Source organism: Saccostrea cucullata, unplaced genomic scaffold (assembly GCF_032062105.1).
Source record: "Saccostrea cucullata isolate Sc308-1 unplaced genomic scaffold, CSIRO_AGI_Scuc_v1 ctg161, whole genome shotgun sequence".
Taxonomy (NCBI): domain Eukaryota; kingdom Metazoa; phylum Mollusca; class Bivalvia; order Ostreida; family Ostreidae; genus Saccostrea; species Saccostrea cuccullata.
Window position 1 is genome coordinate 409,925 of NW_026935527.1, and position 18,105 is coordinate 428,029.

At 33.6% G+C, this 18,105-nt stretch overlaps 2 protein-coding genes across 2 annotated transcripts in view; both read left to right on the top strand.

Moving 5' to 3' along the window:
- LOC134243140 (putative uncharacterized protein DDB_G0293878) overlaps positions 1-18,105 on the top strand; it is a 476,688-nt gene that overhangs the window by 222,329 nt on the left and 236,254 nt on the right. The window lies entirely within an intron of this gene.
- Positions 2,448-12,124, top strand: LOC134243130 (uncharacterized). The gene is made up of 4 exons (XM_062725358.1): positions 2,448-2,673; positions 9,391-10,056; positions 10,166-10,351; positions 10,480-12,124. The coding sequence occupies exons 1-4, from the start codon at positions 2,620-2,622 to the stop codon at positions 11,119-11,121; spliced, it is 1,548 nt and encodes a 515-aa protein (XP_062581342.1). The 5' UTR covers positions 2,448-2,619; the 3' UTR covers positions 11,122-12,124.

Consider the following 18,105-nt stretch of genomic DNA (forward strand, 5'->3'; position numbering starts at 1 on the left):
TAAACTGTATAAGGAAAATCTGTAACATGTGAGGCTTATCAAATGTATGGAACCTACAAGGTGTTTGTATTAATTATGAATGGATAAGTGCTACTGTTAAGCAAATACTACAAGATCAATTTATTCAAAATTGGTTCAGTGATATAAATAATTCCTCAAAAGGACAAAATTACAGAATCTTTAAACAAAACTTTGGATTCGAAAACTATCTTTGTAAATTATCCCCTAAATTTAGAAAAATTCTATTGAAATTTCGCACCACAAATCATCATTTTCCAGTAGAAACTGGAAGGTGGTGTGGTATACCACTTTCTGAAAGACTTTGTACACTTTGTAGTAAAGGTCAAATTGCTGATGAATTTCATTACATTCTAGAATGCAAAGCTTTGGAAAATGAAAGGAAAAAATACCTAGGTAATTATTATTCTAGTACGAATATTATTAAATTTACAGAACTTATGTCAACTCAAAACGAACAAATTCTAAAAAATTATGTATGTTTATTCTAAAAATTTATGACGCTACCTGTCCTCCTTAATATGTTACTTATTGTCTGTTTCTCCCTCTTTTTTCATTTTTTCTTCATTTGTAACATTTTGTATTGTATATATATTATATTTTTTGTACCTCTGACCAGTTTGTTTAAAATGTATATATGTTTTACTGTACCCCATGTACCAATATTTTGGTTTGGGAGAATAAACTGAACTTGAACTTGGGAAAAGAAAATCTTACGACCGTTTTTCACTTTCGACAATGTGTCAATCTTACGACCACTTTCGTGAATAGCTCGTAACTTTTATCTTAGGATTATCGTAAGTTCAAGTCGTAGTCGTAAACTTACGATTTTTTGTGAATAGATGTCCTGCAGGGGCCCTGAGTCAATACGTTGCCGCTGCAGCTCTAACGGCAATGTGTTGACTCAGGACCTCTGGCTTGTGAGGATAAGTTTATGGTTTTGGGGCCAGATATTTCGGACTACATATCCGTCTGTCTCAAAAACTTCAAATCCAACAAAATTATCAAAGTATGGTCAATCTTGCTATTAATGGTTAAGTATTTGGAACCAAATTTAACCTTGATCATAACTTTTGAATGAGAAGAGATAGAGTTTTCATATATTTCACATGTACATTACTTGTCACAAACCTTTTTCAAAAAATATACTAAAATTTTGACCCTGTGGGCTGCTCCAATTACATTTTATAAATCTATTACATTTATTTAAAGCTTATGAATAATTATGCTGGAAAATAAACATTAAATTTAAGGAAGTGTTTACTTTTAGCATATACATGTATTTTACTGAATGGAAAAAAGAATTATGAAATGTATATATATTGGTATATATTTTAAAAGTGAAATCTAATGAAACGATCAGGTAGTTGTAAATTATAGAAGGGTACCCTCCCCCCACTCCAAGCACCTGCGTATTGAGTGAACTGAATAAATATTAAAATTAATTTTCAAAGGAAGACAACGTGAAGTTTGTGAAAGCTGCGGTTCTAACTTGGTAACATGCACGTAGTATTCAGAGTTTCTCTTATTTTCTCAAAGCTTGTTCAAAATAAATAATTATATGACAATTGCTGTGTAATTACGACATCATTCATCCTCTACTCTGACTCAGACATTCTTAAGCCACTCCATTTGCGAGTACACACAAGATAGAATTAAGATACTTACACATATCATCTTATTCGTCGTTAGTCAACGGTTTCTCAAAATCATGTGCAGATATAAAGGAAACCAGTAAGGGGGTACTTCAAGTATACTCTTCTCTGTACAGATTTCATGAATTAAAGTATTTTAACTAATTGCGTTACTTCCTGCCCCAAAAGAAAGAGAAAAAGTATGTCTGTATGTTATCTTAGAGGGAAAGATCCAAGATTTTTTTTAATGGATAAAGTCCATTTCAACAGAAAGGAAAATCTATCCGAAAATAACTTTATACAGTTTATACAGGAAAAAATCGAGTCAATCAGCCATCATTGATAAAGTCTGATGGTGTTTTTCCTTATAAATTTTCGAATAGGAACTTTTTTTGGTAACGAATGTTACATTTATTTTTTTATGGTAGTGAAAAAAATCACATCATTTTAAACAAAAATGCTTTCACCGATCATTTTAGGATAACCATTCACACTTCGCATTTTATCCACAAGACACGGTACAAAATAGAACGATGATTTTATTGCTCGGTCTTCTTACTTCAAAAGCAACCAAGAAAAGGAAGAGCTCTCTCTCTCTCTCTCTCTCTCTCTCTCTCTCTCTCATGTAGGCAACGATTTGTTGGTTGTTTAAAGGGTCGACAAGTCAGACACTTTAGACACATTAAACCTTCACAAAAAGACGAGCCTTTCCACTCGGCTTTTATATAAAGAAACTTAATCTTGATAGCATACGTGACATTTAAAGAGACCCCGATAAATGTCCCTGTGGATGGGCCCCCACAAACAAAAATAATCTTTGGTCAAAAGCTAAGAGTGTAGTTTTTCTACTTCCTGGTTTCGTATCATCTACTAAATGCAGGTATAGTTCAGATGAGATAATACGGATAAAGACAAGCTAGTGTCACCAGCCAGGCAGCTGAAACAGAAAACAAAAGATACCAAGGAAATGAGGAGGAATTTTATCCTTTTTGTGATCGTAACGGTTGTGATTGTCATACAGGTAGGACATTATAGGCTTATTTATCAAGTATTACGGTGTTCCTTCCGAGTTGTAATCAACAGGTGTTTATTTTAGAATTTTGATGGAATGCATGCAAATCAATGTAAAGAAATCAGCCGTTGTATATAAATTCTATATCTATGTATGTAAGTAATGATAATGTTAAGGGAGCTAACGGGGTACTAGCTAATATAAACCGTATTAGTTTGTCTTGAGTTTTAGTAATAAATGAGTATACTATAAGGAAAAAGAGTTACATTTTATTGAAAGTAAAAAGGAGAGGGAGTCTTAAAGACTATTAGATCCTCAACCTCAAGGGTGGGTACCACCCCCTTTGACACTTTTGGGTGTAGATATTAGTTTAAAGAAAAAGCTGTTTGTTTTCATTGAGGATGACAGGGAGGTTTAGTATAAATAATGTACGCACAGCTCTCTTTGGTAACCTGTGGAAGAATTTATTCCAGAGTAAAAATTTATGTCATGTACTTTTTTTAATAAGTTAAAAAGATATGAAGGGGGGGGGGGTCTCCCATCAAAATCCACCAATAAGCTTGAAATATTTATGTTGATATCTTTCCATGCTTAAATAAATAGATAAACTGTGTGTGTGTCGGGGGGGGGGGGGGGCACGTACATGATATCACCTACATGTACCTATTTCTCTTTGCGAAGAAATGTCCATGTACATGATTTTTACGGAGATACATGGGCTAAATGTAGGTATGGGATGCAAAAGGAAAATACGCTGTCGTCGTTAGGCAAGAAAATTATTTAAGATATCCATGTACAGCCATCTATTAATCCCCAGGATTTCTGAACTATTTTTATATTTATAAGTTTAGTTTTTTATCTTTATATATGCAATATTAATATTAATGTTACATGTAGGTAAAATAAGACCCAATGGATAACCAGTCATTTCTATAGCTTTAAAACATCGATTGTTAAGATAAGACGTGACTTGTGATAAAGATGGCGAAAGTTTGCAAAACTCCACAGTCCCATTCAAGATTTAAGTACAGAAATGGTACTTATTGAATTAAAATCGACCCGTTTTCAGTCTCTTTTTATAGATCTTTACCTTGATATTGAAATTAGCTTCCTTGTCAAATAAACTTGTTTTTCTTTATCATCTCTTTTTTACACGAGTTTTATATATGGAGTCAAGTTTACTATAGACATGTACGTATGTTATTCTTTTTAGAGAAGTGGACAAGCTTTCGCCAACATATCCACGAAAAAAGTAAGCGAAAGGCTGTCCACTTCTCTAAAGAGAATAGTATACATGTATATGCATACCAATTTTAAATTTCATGCATTCTTCAATGATCTATGGGGCTGATGCAATTTTTTTGTTCAGTTACACAATGGACCAAGGTTTCTTCATCGCTTTTGTTTGTCCTTGTAACATATCATTAGAAACAACACACTCAAAATAATCCAACTGGCGGATGTAAGATGTAATACAATACTTCCATTAATAAGTTTGTACTTTAAAGTTTTAAAAGTTTATGTAAAATGATACTACAAAATGTAATGTTAGTAAACGATAGCAAAATACTGAACATGATTCACTGCAATCTGCAGCCATTTTTTAAACGTTTGAGGTTTTATTTGCATTAGTCTAGAAAAAATTGCATCTTTTTAAATGTAATTTAATATTCAACGAAATGTCATATCTATAGTGAATACTGGTTTCTAGTTTAGGTCAGATTTGATTATTTGATAAGTCTTGCATAGGGAATACACAATAAAAACACTGAACAAGTTTTTAACGTTGAACACACACTGTCTTATTTCACTTCAAACTTCCTTCACCCGTTCCTTGAACTGCTTTTTTTCTTATTTAAATAGAAAACCCAGGAAAACCGATGACACAAATATACATGTAATGTAATATATATTTATATATAGATACGGATAGCTTTATGTTTTCCGCAATCCACTAGGAGTTTCTAGAGTGGGAAATTATTCCAGTGTGGTTGGAGATGACAAAATCATTCAGTATATGTCAATTAACCAATTAGAAGAAGTTTGTACAATGGGATTTTCCGCAACAGTGGCTCAAAGGTCACAGTCGACAAGCTTGATGGATAGAGCAATCGTCCACAGGTACAGTTAGGGGGACCAGCTAGAGGATCTGACTGAACAAAGACATGTTTTGGTCTTATTTTCCCCGATTTCTGGTGCATATTTATTGACCAAAGAAAAAAAAAAGAAAGAAAAAGAGAAAGTATAACCATCTTCTCCATCATGAACTAAATGAAATCTAAACCTTTCAAACGAATTTCAACCAGACAAAGCATAAGTTTTTTTTTTAATTCATGGACGAAGACTTTCTTTTCTACCTCAAGCACATATATTACAAAATCCCCTAAAGAGTACGTAGATAAATTGCATAGAACTCGTCAGCAAAAAAATGTGAATTTATTGTTTGTCTACCTGTTATGACTAGATAAACACATTATCTCGCATCATACGATGTCAAGACATCGATAAAAACCGTCCATATAAACTATCTAGTTTACTTTAGTTAAACAATTTCAGCAAAATCTATATAATATCATCAGATTCTTTTGTTATCTCAAAAATATGCATACATATTTTAAGTCCTGTACATATAAAGCACATACACTGTATAACTAAATTCAGAAAAACAAACGTTTTCTGGGCTTTTCCCAATGCATGTACATTCATTCTATTTTTACTGAACACTGCTGGACTGTCAGTGCATGTTTCCCTTGTTTTGATTCTCATGTTGTCCGTCTATAGTTGTCCGTCTTGCCATTGTAATAATTCTTGCTAATATGTTGTCCGTCATGCCTAGCTGTTGTCCGTTTGGCTGTTGTTACTGATAGACTGTCAGTTTTACCGATGTGTGTCTCGATCTCCTATCACTATGTTGTTCGTCTAGCCACAGATATCAGTCTTGGTAATATGTTGTCCGTCATGCCTAGCTGTTGTCCGTTTAATATGTTGTCCGTCAAAGTTTGCTATTTGACTTTCGTAAACTGCTTTGTATTATTTACTTTTTCTACCTAATTACCTAAATATTTACTAATTTAAATCAAAATTTTCACAAGTTTAGCTACAGACTATTACTTTTATCGTTATCATAGAATAAAACTTTTGAAATTAGAAAATGCCTCCGATTAATAACTTTCTAACCATTGATTCAATTTAATTCAAATTTACCGTAAGTACATTTGTTCGTTGTTTCCAGTCTAAAAGTGTCTTATGATTTTAAAAGGTCTCTTTTCCAAGATCAAAGTGATTCGGATACAAATAATTAGTATTGTATGTCAGGCAATTTGTTTTAAAGTATAGCAAAATCCAGCCTTATTAGTATTCTTTTACCAAGGTCCTTAATGTGTTATGAATTCTAGTTTTTACCGGCCGCCAGGAGGCGGTCGGTTACTTGATATGAAAGTTTGAAGTCGACCTGCGTTTCTGCGGAGTTACAACAATTTAAATAAAAATATCTAACGTTCATATTATAGAATATTAAACAAAGATATTTTCAAATGTTTAACAAAAAGCATAGTCTAGGTCACCTACACGTTTGTTGCATCGATGCATGGTCTCACACCAAACGTCTAGGAGCATTCCACTATAAATATTTTTACTTCAGAACGAGGCTTATCCAGAATTTGATAAAGCCTGTGATTGGTTGAACAAAAATAAACATTTGACAGCAGAGTTTTGGCTGATCTTAGAATCGACTTTCCTTTAAAAACATCACAGAAAGTATGCTTGGAGAAATTAGCAAATAGGTTCGACATATTTGCAGTGCTAGCTACGGGTTATGGGAAGTTAATGTTATACCTTATTTAACCGAAATTGATGCTTGAAGTTGAAGATAATTTACAGTGTGCCGTAGTAATTTATATAGGTCATTAGTCATCTGGTACACACAGTGCGTATGCAGGTGTAGGAGTTTGCAGATGAAATAATAATCAGTCTAAATGTTAGAGTACACACTTTCTAATCACTTGCTGAATTAAAAAAAAAGAAATGTATAGAATGTTTGACAGTATATACTTTTTAAACGTAATGACTTTCAGCGGAGTCGCCATAAAAATTTAGAGTTAATGTTCTTTAACAGCGCCGCCCCGTGGTGAAAATTTTATCTACAGTATGCTCCAAGGCGTTTGAGTGGGGGGTCAAACGACTTGTGTGACCTAGGCTACAAAAAGCACAATAATCATAAAATTAAAATCTTATAAATAATCTGGGTAAGTGTTTCATCCAATCCTGATTGACATACTCCGACATGATTGAAGTGCGACGAAGTTATACGTAGGCATAGTCTAAAACAAAGACAGCGTTGTAAATTAACAATTTTACTTTCTCTTTTTAAACAGCCTAAACGGGATTTGTCGTATTTATTTTGAAATGACGTGTATATTTATACATTTTCTACGGAAAATTTTCAAAAATTTAATGAAATATTTATTTCTTAAAAGCACAGAATCTTACAACATTTTGGTCCAAGAGACTAGGATACAGCGCGTTTTACAATGTGCCATGCGTTTTCCCGCCACGTCTCAACACCAAAACAAAGAGACTGAAAGAGAAGAAATGTAGTGGTGGATCTAGAGGGAGTTTGAGGGATGTTAATATCCTCTAAGAGAGAGCGACGAGCCCAACATATTTCATATTTGTTGCGTTTTTAATAAAGTAAAACTAAAGCTTAGTTTAAATTTTAGTTCTGTACTTTTATGTAAAAACTACTTAAACATCAAACTTCCACCATAGCGGTTCGTTTACAATTTAAATACCGACGCAGAGGTCTCTGGACAGTTTGCTTATACATGTACATATAATATCAGGCGCGGATCCAGAATTTTTTTCCAGGGGGGGGTTCACCTCAGTCAAAAATAAATCCAATCTCAGAAATATTTTGACAAGCAAAAAAAAAAAAAACCCAAAGTAAAACTCGCCCAAACGGAGGTTTGGTGACTTTCATTGCCTCAAATCTTTAACTTTTCCCACCCATTTCACACATATTCATGTTTACCAGGGGGGTCTGTGTTTTCCAAGGGGGTCCATAGTACCTTTTTTCTTGTTTCAGTATATACATTTTTTAACCTGGTAAATTTCAGGGGGGTCCTGACCCCCCCCCCCCCCGACCCTCCCTTTAGATCTGCGCATGAATATTGTACATGCATTATGCATGAAGAAAATCGGCAATGTCGCATGCAAGTGTTTCATGTCACGAGGATACTTTAATAGATAAATATAAGAAATTTTAAAAACAGGTCACGCAAATTTCATTTTCTAATTACTGAATTTTTGACGCTTGCGTCAATATATGTTTCTTGTAAGTGTCATACATGAGGCGTTTAGAGGCTTAAGGACAGGAAGAAATTTCATTGTAAATTTTAAATACACAATAAAAGAAAACAATAAATCAATAGAAATGTTTAGTTCACTAAAACAAAGATTTTTAAAATTATTTTTATATAATAACAAAAGCCAAAACAGAACAGAGGTCATCATGGCGCACAACACATTGGACATAGTGGTAAGACGAGAATTCAGCATACACGGCCACTGCAAATAAATTGATATACAAAAACACACGATTATATATGAGACAGGACACCCACGCACTCATGAAATATCCCACGTGTCCCCCTCCCCAGGTCCTGCGGCAATAAGCACTTGTAATACCACATAATATGTGTACGTAACAGGTCAGCGCGCTTGTCTCCAAGAAAGACTGTTTACTGCTTAGTGCAATTCTCAGTTAACCTTGGATTTTCAGTAAGGCGTGGCATTCTTTTCTGTCAAATAGCGAATAGATTCTCATCAGGGACTTTAAATTGTTGTTGAGACGACCGAAGTTCCACCTCGCTGTCGTATGCGATACTGTTATTGGCTGTTTGCTGCACTCGTTGGCATTCGCCTGAATTTCTAACCCATGTATATTTCAAAATTGAACGAAAGCTGTGTAAATTTCAGAAACTAATTATGTAACGTCGAGAATGCCACGCCTTACTGAAAGTCCAAGGTTAACTGAGAATTGTACCATCTTCGAGGCCCAGGAGTATTATATATTTTTTAGATAATATACAGTGTAATAATATTTGTCATGAGAATTTAACGAATAAAGCCGATTTCGTTTGTCATTATTTCATTACTTCAGAATAATAAAAAGTTACTCTATCAATAATAAAGTTTACAAATTAATTTTGAAGCAATGTGCATTTTGTTGGCCCATCTTCTTTAACCCAAACTTCCAAGATCAAGCATTAAGCATGGCTTATATGTACGATTACCAGAATCCTACCTTTATTTCTACATGCCAACTTCTAAGTATTGGTTAGTTGAAATGCAACGAAATTCTGTTTCTAAAACAAATGCATTTGAGTGTCGTGAAGGTATACGTGGCACAGAAATATACATTTTGTAAACAGCTATGGCCCAAACAAAAGAATATGAAAGAATTTAATTAGTTTTATACAATGTCAAGCTCAGTATTAATAGGGAAGTATATATGCCATCTTCCCGGCTTTTTAAACATACTGCTGTAATTTTTTAAGCATACATGTTTATGGATAAACAAAACATTTTTTTCCAGTGTAACAATGAATACTATTGTTCCTGCCATTTATTTCCTAGTTCCACGAGATCTGGACTAGTGTAGGCCTATTCAAAGCCTGTCCCTTGTAAACTACTATATGTAGTATATCTGTTTTCTTGTTATTGTAGGACTGTACCCTCGCCGAGGATCAATATGCTTGCTGTTCTGAAAATTCTAACGATACGGCATGTTGTTTATCATGTTCAGAATATTCAAACTGTTCTTCAGTGAATTCGGATTTTAAAACCCTCAACATCGCAGACGGAGCATCATGTCCGTTTCGTGCCACGACCCTTCCAGGCGTCAGTGCGTCCACAGAAACTACACCACATACTGTGACTTTCGAAGACACAACTGTCACAGAGTCCCTGACGACTTTCGGGGTGGAGGAGATATTCACTATCTGTGTTTTACAATGTCCTTTGGGATATTATGAAAAAAATCAGAACTGCTATAAATGTGATGATCTGTGTGAAAACTGCACATTAGAGGGTGGTTCTGTGAAATGCTTAGTATGCAAACATGGTATGAACAGTACCGACCACTGCTGTCCCAGAGGAACTCGGGAGAAATTGTCAGGCAATGTAACCATCTGCGAGGAGGTGTCCACACCCACACCAGACGAAGACGATTTTCTTCCCGTCATTATCGGTTGTGCCGTTGGCGGAGTGGCGGTGATCTGCATTCTTGTGGTTGTCGTCTGCTGTCTTCGCAGAAGGTCGAAAGGTTACAGTCAGACAAACGGTCATGAAAGTGGCGGAGAAACAAAACGTCCAATCAGCCAGTTATTACATGTAAATAAATATATAACCATTTTGAGAATAGAAGTAACTATTCTGTGCATGAATTAAATATAACTCCAAAGTACTTTCTCTTATTAAAGATCACTTAATTTATTTTCAGATCAAGAGAAAAAAGAAAGATTCTTCTGAAGGCCAGCTTCCTAGCAAAGAGGACTTGAACGTCTTTCACGGACACCCTAGACCGTACGAAAACACAGCCACTATAGACCATAGAAGGATTGCCATTGGAGCTCAACAGGAGCAAGACAAGAAAGGTCGATATATAAGAGATCCAACAGAAAAGAACGTAAGTCCATAGATGCAGGTATTGCAAAGGTTTGCTTGTATTATAGGTACAGGTATCTAATAGATGTGTATTCGTCTTGTTATAGATACTAGTAGGCAACGTTTTTAATGCTTTATTGGGTTTTGTAGAAAAAAGCTCAGAAGCAAACCGATCACGACGAAGAACCACAGGAGGTGTATGAAAATCAAGCTACTATAGACTTCCATACAGGGCAGTCACAGTTTCACAAGAAAAAGAAGGGACCATTCAATAAGTTGTCAAAAAAGTTTAAATCTAAAAAAGGAAAAAATGATAAGCATAATGGGAAACCAGAACCACAAGAACCCGTAGGAGCCCCCACGGAGGAGTATGAAGAGGTGAATCCCCCAGCCACTCAAAGTAACATGCCCACGGAAACTTATGAAGATGTGGGATCTAATCAACCAGATTTTCCACAAGAGGTCTATGAAGGTGCAGCACAGCAAAGCTTCAATGAAGATCTACCTCAAGAAGAGTACACGGCCATGGATCCAAGTACGCAACAACCGACAGAGGAGTATCTACCAATGAAAGTCCAGAGTACAAAGAGTGCAAAAAAGAGCAAGCCAACCAAAGTCCGTAAGACAAAAACAGAACAAGGAACAACCAATCCGGTATTTAATGCAGGAGAATCTATTTATGCGAACGTAGGTGGTGATGAAGGTCATTACCAAAATCTTCAGTCTCTTTCTGAAGACCCTAACATGCCAGAAGAGGACTATCAGAATTATCAGGGCCCCTCATCCAAGTGATTCCAACATCTCCTGTAAGGAAAATGTTCCTTATTTTACATAAGGGTAATGCTATACAATTGGTCGCAAGTATGCACTGAGATACTCGTTTAAGGTAAACAGTTTACCCATGTTTCCCTGGCATATGAATTCTTAACACTTGACTTGGATAAGATTAGAGCGTAGTTGTTTGAAATTGGGTCTAGAGAAGTGATTCGAGGAATTGAGTATATACCTGGTATGAAGTGTCTCGTGTTTATTTATACAAAATAAATATAACTTGACATGATGTAAGCACGTGCAACCCCTGCTGATAAGATAAGAAATGTTAACCTATTGAATACCAGAGAAGGGAAGTGCATGTGACTCAAATTGATTTTTGATCGATGATAAAAGTATATTTGAGAAGGAGATGTACACTGTAGTTATTTTGCAATTTTTTCCCTCAATACCAATGTTTCCGAAAAATCTAGTCATGCAAATCCATGTATCTAATATGATAATTATTGCAATTTTTGTCACGTTTTGAAAATATATACTCTTTTATTACAAAGTAAGCATTAGCTTAATTACTAGAGTATAAATTAAGTTTAAAAATAAGTATCTCAGGATGTACATTATATTTGGAATATAAGCAAATGAGTCTATTATATGTACATGTATTAACCTTTGATTGTTAATGATTAATTTAAATTCTTCAAGTATGCTTTATTATTTTATTTGCATGATCAAGTATCATATGACCATGCATTTTTTTTCGTGAAAAGGAAGAATATCTGTTATAGGTATTAAGTTTGATCTTTGAAGCTTGAAAATTATACTAAATCCTTATGCAAAACGTGTTTTTGAAATCCGGTGCTCATCTTGAAGTACTGTTATACATATGACATATTTTTATGTTAATCCTTTAACCATCCCGATACTGACTTCCTTGTACCAAGTACAATTATATTTGTTTACAATGTCATATTGTCTATTTACGCATTGTTGTATATTCACTATTAAAACCTTCCTTGAAGAAGCATTTGAATTTCATTAATAGGACAATATACTAACTGAAATGATTTTGAAAAACAATTGTTACATATCATGTAAACAATAGGGAAAAGAACTGATACACTAACCAAATAATAGGCTGCTCAGATAATTAACAAACATAACTCTCGGTCCGATTTTTAGCCTGTTAAAAGTGAATATTTCTAAGACAGATTACGATTATCAATTGCAAGGACCTACATGTTCAAGTCTATACTTAGTATATCGGTCCCTGGATCTATAAATTACTTTTCTTTCTTTTTTGGGGGGAGGGGGGTTATAAGTATATTCTTATTGTAAATTGTGAGATAAGGATATACCATGTATTAATAATTTAAAATCTGTAGATCAAAATAAAGGTATAGGCTACATTCTAACAAAATTTTAAAATAGAATTTTGTGAAGAAATAAAATCATTGTTGTAACGCTACAAGCGATTTTCTCTCAAATAAACATCCATCTTAATGTAAGTAAAATGGATAATTTAAGCCATGTATGTTTTTCAATATTTCTCAATGATGTCTTATAAAGTGATTGCAATGTACATGTAATAGTGTCTAGAAGAAATAAAAACCCACCATATTTTTTCAGTAAGTTTCCTCAAGAACTTTATGACTTATACTGCATATACAATTTATGTTGTGAAAAGTCCATTTAAATAGGACTAAGGTATAGAGAATATGTAAAACGTACAGTTTTATATAGACATTGATTATATTTATTTCGTGCAGGTTTTAGCTTTATTGTGTATCCGATGGGGTGCAAGTGATTTTATATTGTAGGTTGAATCGGTTTAATGAATGGTGAAAGTGTTTTTTGTTGTATTGCTATGAATGTTCTTTTTATGTAGAGCATATGCACATATTTTTTTTAACACTAATTGTTAAGCACTTGAATAAAAAAAAATACAAGTGATTTTAGTATTGGGTGTTTTATACCGGGAAGAGGGGGGACTAACATCCTTATACCTTATCCTTTAAAGTTTTACAAGAGTGATGAAATATGTACATTATTATAACTTAAAACAAGGGGCCACATCGCTCACCTGAGCACAAAAAAAACCTTAAATCACAATTGTGGCCTCACCCTTCCCCCGGGGCTCATGATTTTTAACAATCTTGAATACACACCATCTGAGGATGCTTCAATATATAAAAAAGGCCCAATCTTAGCTTAGCTGTTCTTAAGAAGAACATTTTCCTTGTATATTCCTATGTAAAACTTTGATTGTCCATTGTGGCCCCACCCTACCCCGGGGCTCATGATTTGACCAAACTTGAATCTACACCACCTGATGATGCTTCCATAGAAATATTACCAATCATGTCGTTGCTGTTCTTGAGAATTCTAATAAACTTTCTAGATTGATTTAAAACCTTGAATAAATTGATTATTATGTTAAAAAATGCATTTAAAAGCTTAATTTAAGAAAAGACAATTAAAGGGGAAAACATGATGAAATTCACTTTAAAATATCCATTTACCTTCAAATATTAGGGGAAAAGTCTGATTATACATGTAATTTAAAAAAGCAAATTTACCTGTCTTATATGTTCCAACAGGTGTTTATTAATCACTGTTTTTACAGTTAGTTATATGTTTATATAGTAAATCATTAGTTTACGCAAAAATTCCACCTATTCCCACATAAAATCTTAATTTTTTCTACACGATTTTCAAAAAGTGGGAATAGGTAGAATGAACCGGTGTTAGGATCGAATATCTTTCAGTACCAAATTTTTCTTCCAAACACTACCACTTATACCCTTCTTCGACTACACTGCAACGTCCCTGTTGAAAATGGGGAAGGGGGGAGGACCTACGCCCCAATGTCTGATACCTACATTTTAAATACCACATGGGGTATAAATGCTTAAAAACATTTGTCCTCTCATATGCCAGGTTCTTTTGAAGTTTGATGTTACCATAAATAAGAATATGTTCCCATATTCAATTTTAAATAAGGTCTACAAGAATGATGTACAAACATCAGGCATGTCCTTGAAACTTTCCTAAGATTTGTCCTAAGATTATTCCTAAGATATGACTTAGGAAGAAAGTTAGGAACATCCTAAGATCAACTTAAGACATATCATAAGAGGTATCTCGACGGTGGCTTAGGAAGATCTTAAGTTAGGACATCCTAACTTACAATGAACACTTGTTTCTTTAACATTTATCAATAAAATCATAAATAAATAATTTTTGGTGACATTTTTACGGGAAAAAAATTACATAACATTAAAAAAGGAAATCCATTTCCATGTACATGTGACCTCAGTATATTCTATTGTTACATGTATACCCTTATAAATAGCTTTCTATATATTTATTACTAATAAAAAGTCCAACAAAAGAAATGTTTATTACATCGGTCTAACAATTTCACTGTTGACCGGCCTGCTGGTCCAACATAAGAATTGTTAGACCGCAACGTCACTGCTACGTCACAAGTAATTAATTATCGTTCAATATCGGCGACACGGAAATAGCCGAAGTTAAGAGCTGCAAGAGTTGTTGCTACCAGCAAGGTAAAGAAGAAGGGAAGAGTATGTTTTGTGATAAATAATTTTTGTGATATAATAAAAATATAATTAATTTTTTTCTTTCTCAGCTATTGTTTTATACTCACTGATTCAGCCATAATTTTCCATATAGATTAATTGATAATATTAGTGTGTATGTGACAAGCACTGATAATTTTTTTCTTTCATTTGATGTTCCACTTTCTTTTGTGTTGCAGAAATGTTTTGTAACATGTTAAATCCTTTTAAAAATTTGATGTTTTGAGCTTTTGAATTATATCAATAATTTTATGCCATTAAATTTAGAAAAAAATATGCATTTCAATGTTTTTCATAAATGAAAAAGTAAAGATAACAAACAGTGATTAATTTCATAAAATTAAATAATTTCAATTTGGAAGTAAGAAAATTAAAAATAAATTAACTAATTTTAACTTTGTACATAATTAAATATAAAAATGTGACTAATTGTATACTTAAAGATAATGTGTACTTTATTTTCACATTTTTCAAAATTGACCATTTACCCCAAATCTATGGGGTAAGTAAACACTTTTTAAAATTAAACTTCAAAGCCCATATTTTTCAATTTTTTTGCATTAAGTTGAAAACTATTTTACACTACTAGGAGATAAGAGTGAACTATGAGTTTAGTATACTACAAGAAAGATTGGTTTAGGTTAAAAGTTTTCAGACTCCGATTTAACCCTTAATGTGTCCACTTACCCCAATTGCCCCTATTAGTAATAAGAAAAACTCGAAATTTTCAAGTGCGATATTTAGGTGCTTCTTGATAAAGTGGAAAATATATATATCATCCTCTGTATCAAAACTATCGAAAATTGTAACTTATGTTGCAAAGAAGAGGCCCATGGGTAACACTTTTTGTTTAATCATTTGTGTAAATCATCAGCTCATACACTGACTGCTGAGAAACAAGAAATGTCGCTTATACTTGCATCATAAAAATCACAACCAAAGGCATCGGAACTTGGGGGGGGGGGGTGCCCCCCAACTTTTTTTTGCAAGCATATACTCAGTACATAATATAGGCACTGAAAATTGGGTTTTACCTTTCTTGTTGGTTTAGCCCCCCCCACTAATACCGGGTATATGTTGCAAAGAAGAGGCCTTTTGGTAACATTTCTTTTTAAATTTTGTGTAAATCATCAGCTCATAAACGGACTGCTGAGAAACAAGAAATTGTCGATAATACTTGCAATGTTCAAAATCAAAAGCATCACAACAAACTTAGGATGATCTTAGGACAAGCTTTATGTTGTCCTAAAGTTAGGAAAAACTTAAGCAAGTTCTTAAATTTAGGAAAGGTTCGAGGAACTGACTTAAGACTAGGACATTTCCTAAGACGTTCTTAGGACACACCGTAGTCCTAAGATAGCTTCGTGAACATGCCTGATGGTTGAATTATATGTCGATAACTGTTGCATTTGCCATGGACCTTTTTTGCACAAAAGATGTGATTTTTATCTTTAATTTCCTTCCTGTGTGGAATCTGTGGATTTGTTAATTTTGTGAAACTATATGGAAAAAAAATACAAAACAATACTCCTTTGCATGTTATTTATATACTAAAAACATATTAAAGCTAAGTGCATGGATACTAGTATTACAACTTAGATGTGTTATTTGTTATTTTGGTGTGCTACCCGTGGTGTTATTATAAATTTGTCTTGGATGTAAAGCATGATCTGCTAAAAAATTAGGGCTTATTTCCAGTTGTTATGATCTGCATCATATAGACTAAAGGCATGTCATGGATGTTGTCAGTACATCTTTTAATACCTTAATGACTGGCAAAGGAAAGTTCTTTAAGCTTCAATGAGTTTTCATGGAAATACTTTTTTTAATTTTTAAAGGTTTTCCACATGCATTTCTAAACACATGCAAATATTGAGCGATTTCTGGTATGTTGATTACAAGTTCATATTGCTTCTTTTCACCAATATGTAAAATATAGGTTTTTAAAAAAACATCATTTTAGGTCAACTTTGAAGTGAACTTGAGATGTGTCCTTTGCCATTTTAATTTACAACATATTATCTCCCCCTTGTTTAAGGTTCACACCCATATTTGGTAAAAAATGAAACCCAATGGCAATTGGCCATGGATATCTTGTGACATTCGACAAAAATTGGCCAAAGTGCTCTTGAGATATGGTCCATATTCTAGAAAAGAAAAGAACTAAAACTAGAAGTACTGTGAGCACTGATGAGCTAACAAAATGATACCATCTGCCTCCTGTATGATTATAATGGCAAATTCCTTGTTTTGCTCTGGGAGACCTTAAATAAGCGGATCAAGGATGGATACCCCAAAGTTTAACAGACAGACGGATTGACACCCCCACCACTATATATCCCCCTCCTCAGGTTTTTTAAGCAGGGGTTATAACACCAGTAGTGCTTAGGGATGGGTATCGCTAAAAATTTCGTATTGCGATATATCACGATTTTTTCCAAATATATCAAGATAATATCAGGATATTTTACAACCAATTTTCACAATGATTTTAAATGAATGGTCTTTATTTTTGTTAAAAATATGTTAGAAAACAAAATTTCACTTTTTTTGAAATTTTTATGCAAATAAAATTAATCATGTTTGGATGGTAAGATGCCGTTCTTTTCACCTTTTACAACATTTTTTAGACTCTCTGTAATTGTAATTTGAAAGATTGAACAAATAAATGAATAATTTCTGGACTTTGTAATATGTTCCTAAATACCGGTATTTAGGTCTCCTTATCACGATACATATCACACAACAAAAAAATTACGATATACTGGTAAACCGATAAAATCGCACATCCCTAGTAGTGCTACGATTGGATATTACATGTATATGCTCCCCTCTGCTTGAAATGCATTCCTCATTTACTTTCACAGAATCTTTAATTCATTGTGTTGTACACTTCCTATTTTTCTGTTTTGTTCAGACAGTTAATATTTGGGTTTCCTACAGGAAAACATGGACACTGCCATTTTTTCTATTCATCTCTTATCTGTGACTCCCCAGTACAACTGTACAAAGAGCAAGGTTCACTTTTTACATAAAATGGCCCTGTAGCTATACTAAATTATAGCTACTTAGAGTATTAATGAACACTCTAATTTCCATCTTAAACATCAAGATAAAGTTGAGACTTGATGCTTTAATATCCTATTAAAAATTTTCGCCTGAAAATTCAGAAAACAGGCTTTAATGAAATTGCAATGTTTTTGAATTTTAGGGAAAACAGGTTACTATATTTTAGTACTTTCAAAGAAGAAATATAATATAAGCGCACTCCTTGACATAAAATACAAAACATATTTTGTAATCCTCAGAAAAAGTTCTATCATTTGATAGTTGCATATTGTAGATCAGAGGTTGCTCTGTATATGTTTGTGTGTGCAAGAGGAAGAGTATGTGTGAAAATTCCCAA

What these genes read in the sequence shown, in the direction of transcription:
- LOC134243130 (XM_062725358.1), top strand. Translation starts at nt 2,620, where the DNA reads ATGAGGAGGAATTTTATCCTTTTTGTGATCGTAACGGTTGTGATTGTC. An exon ending in CGGTTGTGATTGTCATACAG is followed by an intron (nt 2,674 to 9,390) that starts GTAGGACATTAT and finishes TTGTTATTGTAG; the next exon opens with GACTGTACCCTCGCCGAGGA. An exon ending in CAATCAGCCAGTTATTACAT is followed by an intron (nt 10,057 to 10,165) that starts GTAAATAAATAT and finishes ATTTATTTTCAG; the next exon opens with ATCAAGAGAAAAAAGAAAGA.